The sequence below is a fragment of the Macrobrachium nipponense genome, chromosome 35 (genome assembly GCF_015104395.2).
Source record: "Macrobrachium nipponense isolate FS-2020 chromosome 35, ASM1510439v2, whole genome shotgun sequence".
Classification (NCBI taxonomy): Eukaryota; Metazoa; Arthropoda; class Malacostraca; order Decapoda; family Palaemonidae; genus Macrobrachium; species Macrobrachium nipponense.
This window is the reverse complement of record NC_061096.1, coordinates 25,557,841-25,566,301: the sequence shown is the minus strand read 5'-3', so window position 1 is coordinate 25,566,301 and position 8,461 is coordinate 25,557,841. Positions and strand designations below refer to the sequence as shown.

Genomic DNA, 8,461 nt, shown 5'->3' with positions numbered 1-8,461 from the left:
AACCCAAAATAAAAAAATAAAAAAATCAATGAAATACGGTCAAAAAAGAAACGGAGGTGCATGCAGGAATTCACCATAGTATATTAGAAACGAAAAACACGAAAACTGGACAAAAATAAAAAAACTCAGGTCATTAATATAATATATATATGTGAACAACAAAGCCACACACAAAGCACTTGAAGTTACGTCTGACATCATCATCATCATTATAATAATAATATAATAATAATAATAATAATAATAATAATAATAATAATAATAATAGTGGGGATGGCAGCATACGTGTTCCCACTGCTAACAGATACCTGATGGCTGCCCCGTCACTCTTAAAAGTAATTATATATATATCTTATTCCATAGAAACATCAACAGAGAACATACGTATACACGTCTAAACTTAAGTATAAATATGTATTAATATTTCCAACTACAGAAACTCCCCAAAAATAACGATTGGGCCTCCGCTGAGCAATTAACATATATACCAAAAATCATACTACACAAACTGTACTACAGAAAAATTCCTCAATGAAAATTGATTTTTTTTCTTGAAAATCATTACTTCCATCAGGTACCGCTAAAAAAATAAATAATAATAATAATGAAAAAAATGAACCCTAACAGCTACATCACACATCAAATAATAAAGAATATTTATATATGTATAATATATATATGTATATGTATATATAGTGTCAGGAGACCACATACAAAATGAAACTAATGTATATATATATATGTGTGCCCTGGAGGGCCGGTCCAGAACTCACCCACGCCGGAGTAAGGCATCCCCGGATATGCTGCTGAAGGTTGGAGAGTAGCGGCCTCGCCGTTAGGAATGGGTTGCGCTGTAGGGGGAGGCAAGAAGGGCGGGGAGCCAGTTAGTCTCTCAAAGGTGCCAACAAGGTCGCCTAGTTTTTTTTTTCTTTTTTTCTTTTTAAGACACGACTGCCAATTCGTGAATTTCCAATGTGGGATGTAAAAAATTTAATGATGTGACCTGCTTCTGCTGACAAGCAAAGGTTGTTAAGGATTTTTTTTTATCAAATCGTCTGCATGTGCAAGATCTAAAAAAAATGATCTTATTCTATTTTAAAAGAACTGACTAACTGACTGACTGAGACTGACTTAATGACTGACTGTACTTGCACTCAAGATAATGACAAAAAGAGGGTGAAAATAATTTCTCCGTTAAGATTGCAAGAGACAAATGCAGGTATCCTAGGTAACTTTGCAAGACGTAAAAAAAAAAAAAAAAAAATTCAAGGGGGTGGGGGGTTCAAATGAATGCATAGATGCAACAGGGGATATATATATATAGTATATAGAGGTACCCATGAGAAGAACACATAGCCATCGCACACCAAAAGGCGATTTCTTACCAAAGGTCATATCCCACCATACCAAGGGTTCATTTCTCGCGGGGTCATAATTGGTAACGTCTAACCTGCAATCACAATAATATGCTTCCGCCTTCGTTTGGATGAAGAGGCAAGCGCAGGGAAGCAGTTCCGGAGGACGAATATTATAACTTACGAATCTTTTGCATGGAAGTAAATACAGATAGGGGGATGAAACATCACTAATGTATATATCGAAATAATAATACTATATAAAATTTGTGCACAAATTAAGAAAAAAGTACCAGCAACGTCATAAAATCACACAACACCGTGGATGAATTTGCCACTGATCTATAGTAGCAGGAACAATGGCCAGAAACTCCCTTGTAGGAACGATGGCTATGGCTTCAAGTTTACTTTTCTAAATGGAATTTAGAAGTTAAAAGGACAAACAACTTTACTCTACAAAACTACAACGTATTTTATTTCTAAAACCATGTTTTTTTTTAAATGTGCAATGTCTGGTGGTTTTACCAAAAAAAAGAAAAAAAAAGGGGAGAGGGGGATATCAGGTGAACTCAGGAAAGCTTACAATGGCTAAGATGAAATAGTTTAGCATGTGTACACAAATATACATATTTATGTATATATATAACATACGCATGCATACGCGTATGTGTATATAGATACACAACAGAGGAATATATATATAAATGTATATATCCGCACTCTTTGAACAAAAATACTCTAGGAGGGAAAAAAGGCTACACAAAACTCGAACCATCTCCGAAGAGGGGGGGGCAGGGGGGGGGGGGGGGGGGGGGGGGGGGGCAGGAAGCCACAAGTGTGTCTATCTACGAAGGTCTTGGAAAAACTGTCGTGTGTTCTGTACAGCAATCTAGTAACAAAAAAAGGCATAATGAAAAACACGTAAAAGAAAAACCAGTGACGGGTGGGAGGGAAACAGACAAGTAAAGAAGATAATATAGATATAATGAACAAAGAAGCAGCGAGAAAACCAGATAAGCTAAACACACATTGAAGGGTTGGGTGGGAGTTAGTATACATGTAAGCTGGTTATACATGTTTAAAAGTATACATGTAAGCTGATCTACATGTATACTCCCTATCAAGCTAAGCAAGGTCTACACACCACCAGTGATAGGGTAATATATATATAATAATATTATGTTTGAGATATTATTGTTATTTAGTCGTTTAGTCTCTTTTAAAAAAGCGCAGCAACCTTGATGAGAAATCTTTGCAAAGATCAGTATGCTATTCAACTTGAGTTTGTGATAGCAACACGAATCAAAGAAGAGAGAGAGAGCTTTACTGCTAATGAAGGATATAAACTCTTGGGCCTATGATGCTTCAAGATTAAATCAAAAAAGTCTCTGGAAAAACAAATGTACTATAATCACAAAGGAGCAAAAAAAAAAAAAAAAAAAAAAAAAAAAATCGTGCTTACCCTTACGACGGTCATTGAAAAAAAAAAAAAAAGTTTGCAAACTCTTATGTATTTTCCGCTTCCTCTTTCGTCATTGGCGACTATGGAATGCCTTCTCAAATGGGAAAATACTACTATTTTTTTTTTTTTATCTCAAGGCTCACTTGCTAGATGCAGGCTTGGGCCATTGCGACACAAAAAGGGGAAAAATAAAAAAATAAAACAGCGAAAAATTCATTCATTGGCTGATTATTATGATTAGATTTGGATGATATTCATTTCGCCATTATCTTCATTATTCTCTTCTGAAGGGGGTGTGGGTGGGTGGGTGGGGCAGGATTGTGTGTGTGTATGAGAGGGGGACGGGGGCTGGTGGGGCTTTAGAACAGTTTGCTTACTTAACACTTCAACTTAAAAAAAAAAACATACTTCTAAATTATTCTTGGACCCAAGATCTGAGGAGGGTTGGGACTATTTTAAAATTTGCGGATTTTAGAAATCACTGTTCCATGCTTGATCCATTCGCTGCCGTGGTTAACTTCCGGGGAGAGAGAGAGAGAGAGAGAGAGAGAGAGAGAGAGAGAGAGAGAGAGAGAGAGAGAGAGAGAAGAAATTTCTTCAATTGCCTGCCATCTATGATCAAACAAAGAACATGCATCGTTTTAAATAAATGTTGGGAACAAAAGGTCAAACATTTCGAAAATTTAACAAGAGAGATCCACGGCTTAAGACTTGGAAGGAAGAAAAAAAAAAAAAAAAAAAAAAAGCTTTTAAAACTACAAATCATTCGCTTTCCTTAAGAGAAACGAGTCTGAACAATATCTAAAAAACAACTCTGGAGTCGGGGTGAAGGGGAAGGGGGGAGGGGGCCAAAAATGAATTAGAGAAAATAAAAATAAAAAGAAAGAGAAGAGAAAAATCAAACGATAACTAAAACTATTATACACGGCCACGGCTCTGGATGTAGCAAGCAAAAAAAAAGGAATACTATTTTTTTTTAATTTATATTTTCCAGCTGAATAATGATCATCATCATCATCGTCATCATAATAGTATCTATAGATAAAAAAGAATGCTAGCAAATATATATATATATATTTATAGTAAGTGTTTTGGAAAGTGGTGAGCAGAAAAAGTTCTTACGTGCAGCAAAGGTTTGAGGGAGACCGTTAGCAAACACGGCCTCGGCGGGGGTTCCGCCTGTTGGCTATTGGGCCCTGGCTGAGGAGCCATATTGAAATTCGGCATCGTAGGGGAAGGCATGGAGGGCAAGGCGCCCCCGCCGTTTACCGGCTGCCCTTGACTGGCACCTGGGGAGACACGGCAACACTTATCAGGCGCGCACGCGCAGAGCAGGGGGTGCAGGGGAAGAGGCAGGGGTGGTGGCGGGGCAGGGGGGATGAGGGAAGGGGGCGGGCTAGGGCGACAGGACGAAGTGACAAGCAGGGGAAGGGAAGGGTAGGGGTAGGGGAAGAAGGGGCGGAGGGTGAGGAAGACAGGACGAGTGAGAAGCAGGGGAAGAGGAAGGGGAATGGAAAGAGGTAGGGGAAGCAGGGGAGGGTGAGGAAAACAGTAAGCGAAAGATACGGGAAGAAGGAACGGTTTAGGGGGGCGGGGGGGACTAGGGACAGTTAGGACGAAGTTAGAAGCAGGGGAAGGAAAAGGGGAAGGGGAAGGGGAAGGGGAAGGAAAGGGGTAGGGTGGGGTAGACAGACAGGACGAAGTTAGGGGAAGGGAAGGGAAAGGGGTAGGGGTAGGGGAAGAAGGGGGCGGAGGTGAGGAAGACAGGACGAGAGATATGGGAGGAAGGAACGTTTGGGGCGGGGTGGGACAATGGGCAGACAGGACGAAGTGAGGAATGACAAGTGTAATTGAAAGAAAAAAAAGTTATGTATATATATATATGTAAAAAAATATGAACGAACGAGGCGACAAGGGGTAGATAAAAAAATAAAACAAAATAAAAAGCTGCCACTCAAATGAAGTTAATTTGTGGAGCAAACACCCTTCTCTTAGACCCCTTCACATATATATACATTTATTTCAAAAGATTAACGGGGGGTAGTGTATGTGGTATCTGGACCATGTCAAAATGGTGGAGATTGGAATCAGGATAAAAGAGGGATGGGGGCTGGTGGATTGGGGTGGTAGGGGTGGGGGTGCGTGGTTTGGAAGGCGCCCTATATAAATTAAAGAAGAGGCACCCACTGGTGGTACGAGGACGGTGGGGGGGAGGGGGAGATCCAAAGTACCGTAGATATGAGGCCGTTAATGCAAAGCCCAACATTGCCGGTTCTTCGTAACTAAAAATAGATTCAAAATAAAAAAAAAAATAAAAATAAAACGGCAATGAAATTTTATCTTCCCTGGAAGGAATCTGAATGTTTTTATTTTCAAAATTTTTTTCTCAATGCTGTGACATCCGCATCCTTCTTTCAACGAGTTAATAAAATCTCCGTCCAAAGAAGCAGGAATCAGTTAACATGCAAGATGTCAAATTTAGCACAAAAAAAGGTCTTAAGAGTAATGAACACTGTTGGTAAATGACTCCTGGAAAGTCTCAATTAATTATCCTAGGCAAAACTAATTAGCATTTCATTATTACGGTGATATTATGATGATTAGAAACTCATTAAAATGTGAAAAAAATCAAGGTCCCTGGTGGTACCACAATGCTCTGCGCAACTTAACTTGTCTTGTTTATATACAATATAGAAGCCTACGGGTGCCAGAAAAAACAAGAAATAAGGGAAAAAAAACAAAGGCTAGACCTTATAATTAAGACTGATGTAAAAAGGGCAAAAAAAAAAAAAAAAAAAAAAAAAATTCCCGAAGGCCCCTTTTCTTAGATACTTAAATTAATACATAACCTTTTCATCTTTGCTTTTTTTATGCGGGAGAACTTAATGGTTAGTCAAAAACAAAATAAATATCATCCTTTCAAAGCGAAGTGACGTCGGGGGAGAGAAAGAGAGAGGAAGAGAGAAAGAGAGAGAGGGAGAGAGAGTGAGAGTGAGCCCTTTTTAGGAACGGAGAAGTTCGGTGGTACTCTACATACGCGTTCCTGTCGAGTTGAGGGGAGCTGAAAGTAGTAAACAAATGCCCCACAGAGAGTTCACGCGTTCAGTCGAGACTACACTCACGAGAATGGTTACTTTCTCTCTACCCGTCTGTACTTTCTCTCTCTCTCTCTCTCTCTCTCTCTCTCTCTCTCTCTCTCTCTCTTTCTATTTCCTCTAATGCCGAACGAGAAAGCTCCCCAAGGCTTCACTTCCCTTTGGCCGGATGGTACTTCAACACGGACAATTCACAAAAATGGCTGAGGGAAGTCAGGGTGCCACGGATATAGCGTCTTTGATCACTCACAGAGTATTCTCAGTCTGTCTAGAGACAATGATACCAAAATCTGAAGGTTTACAGAGACAGAGAGGGGGTGGCAGGGGGTGGGGGAGGGGGTGGGGGGGGGAGGGGGGGGAGTGGACCCCCTCTCCACCCTGACTTCTACACCATCTTGGCATCTACAACATGTAACAGAAAACAGCACTATGGAACGCCTGCAACAACGACACTTAAACATTCTATATTGCTCAATGAGTAGAGGCGTTGGCGAAGTTTTTTTAAAAAGTCACCACCAGTCAGTGAGTAACTTTGACGGTGTCCGTTTGCTGTGGCAACTGAAAATGTCTGAACATGAATCTGAGGGAGATTCCAGCGTTTGGATAAGACAGTTGGTGACCTGCAAAAACTTCGTGAACGCCACCTCATATGCACAAATAAAATATATACCGTAAATATAGATATATATATATAATATGTATATATATAAATATGAAAGTTTTACACATAGGGCAGGAGTTAGGGTAGGGGTGCCACAAATATTATATTTATATATATATCAAATAAAGTCACAGACAAACATCGAACGAGATACGCAAGAAACATCGGGGTGAAAGGGAAGATAAGAGGACGATTAACAAAAACAAAAACAAAATAATCGAAAGAAAATATCTCACAAACAAGAAGACAGGAGAAGGAGACAGGAGAAGGATAAGGAGAAGAAGAAGAAGAAGAAAGAGAGAAAGAGAGACAGTATAAAAAAAGGAAGAGATATGGCGGTTTAAGTCCAGGCAGAATTTGCAACGAGAGTAACAGGAATCTAAACTTACATGCTGAAGTTGGACTTTGAGTCAAATCATGAATACAAAAACGAAAAATATATAAATAAATAAAAAAAATACCACAACATTCAAGTGTAATACAGGATGGTAAAATGTGATCCAAGTATTTCGAAAAGAAATTCGAGCATATGAGTTTAGTCCTGAACGTTTTATTAATTTTTTGTATCTTTTTGCATCATCTGCAAATCAATAATGGAGACAGAGAGAGATAGATAGAGAATAGAGAGAGAGAGAGAGAGAGAGAGGAGAGAGAGAGAGGAGATAGAAGAGAGAGAGAGAGAGAGAGAGAGATGTGGTGATCTGGGGGAGATGGGTGTTGGGGATGTGGGGGTTGGAGGGGGTGGGGGGTGCGGTGGGGGGTGACTGGTCCTACTGACTCGGTTATAGCCACTGAGAAAAAGTATTCTAAACTAAAGCAATGTATAAACTGAACCCGAATTCTGGTGCAAGAGGTGTTACTATAATATCGATTGAGACGAATCTGTCTGCAGGATTATTCCAAAGGATTTTACGATACAGCGAATCACGTGACGCATCCTGCCACCAGCGCCTTCAGGGCGGCTACCGGAAACCCGGAAGGGCGCACAGTATATGGGTTAGATACAACGAAAACTAGCGCGCCCTGAACACATAAAAACGATGATGGCAGGAAAGGGCGTGTTCGACTCTTTGATATACTACGTGATCTCCAACGAAAACGCATCGAAAACCATGGATGCGTTCTCTTGAACAACAACAAAATTTATGAATCAGGTTTTTTTTTTGGGGGGGCTTTTTTATTTTTATATTTTTTACTTAATAGAATTCGAGCATGGGAGAAAAGTTTCTGTAAGTTGATGGCTAAACTAGGGTTCTCATATATCTTTTTTTTTTTTGTTTCTCTCTCCTGGGGATGTTCATCAGTCTACTACTCGCCACTTACCAACTTTCGGGCTTTGTATGTCCCACACCAGTGGCACAGACGCTGTAAAGAGGGGAATGGAATGGCCTCTGTTAGCGTCAGGCTTTAAGAACTCTCATAGTTTGTTTTTTTTTGGTCTGTCAATTGCATGTGTTTTTCTACTCACAGAGAGAGAGACAGAGACAGAGACAGAGACAGGGAGAGAGAGAGAGAGAGGGTGTGTGTGTGTGAGTAATTTTGTTTGTGTGGGTAATTTAACGCCAGAAAAAGTCTACACATGAGAGAGAGAGAGAGAGAGAGAGAGAGAGAGAGAGAGAGAGAGAGAGAGAGAGAGGGTCCTAATCCTGGCACTCTAGGAAGGAAGAAAGTGAGGTCAAAAAGACATAGCCTCAGAGGGGTTACCAGGTGTCGCCAAAACACAAGAACTGAATTCTGTAATGTAATTCAAACACGAAAACATCAAAGTTACCATAGTTTTTTTTTTTTTTTTTTTTTTTTTTTATTTGGAATTGCTTTTAGTTTTGGGGCATTGGCAAAGTCACCGTTGCATTTTTCAAGCTTCCAATTACAGTCTTAGTTCAAGTTT

The 8,461-nt window shown here is 39.8% G+C and overlaps 1 protein-coding gene across 1 annotated transcript in view; it reads right to left on the bottom strand.

Annotated features, from left to right (window-relative positions):
• LOC135208485 (CUGBP Elav-like family member 4) overlaps window positions 1-8,461 on the bottom strand; it is a 789,757-nt gene that overhangs the window by 20,243 nt on the left and 761,053 nt on the right. Inside the window, 4 exon segments of the mRNA XM_064240716.1 lie at window positions 774-851; window positions 3,940-3,999; window positions 4,002-4,106; window positions 7,897-7,938. Of these exon segments, the coding sequence (XP_064096786.1) occupies window positions 774-851; window positions 3,940-3,999; window positions 4,002-4,106; window positions 7,897-7,938 (285 nt within the window).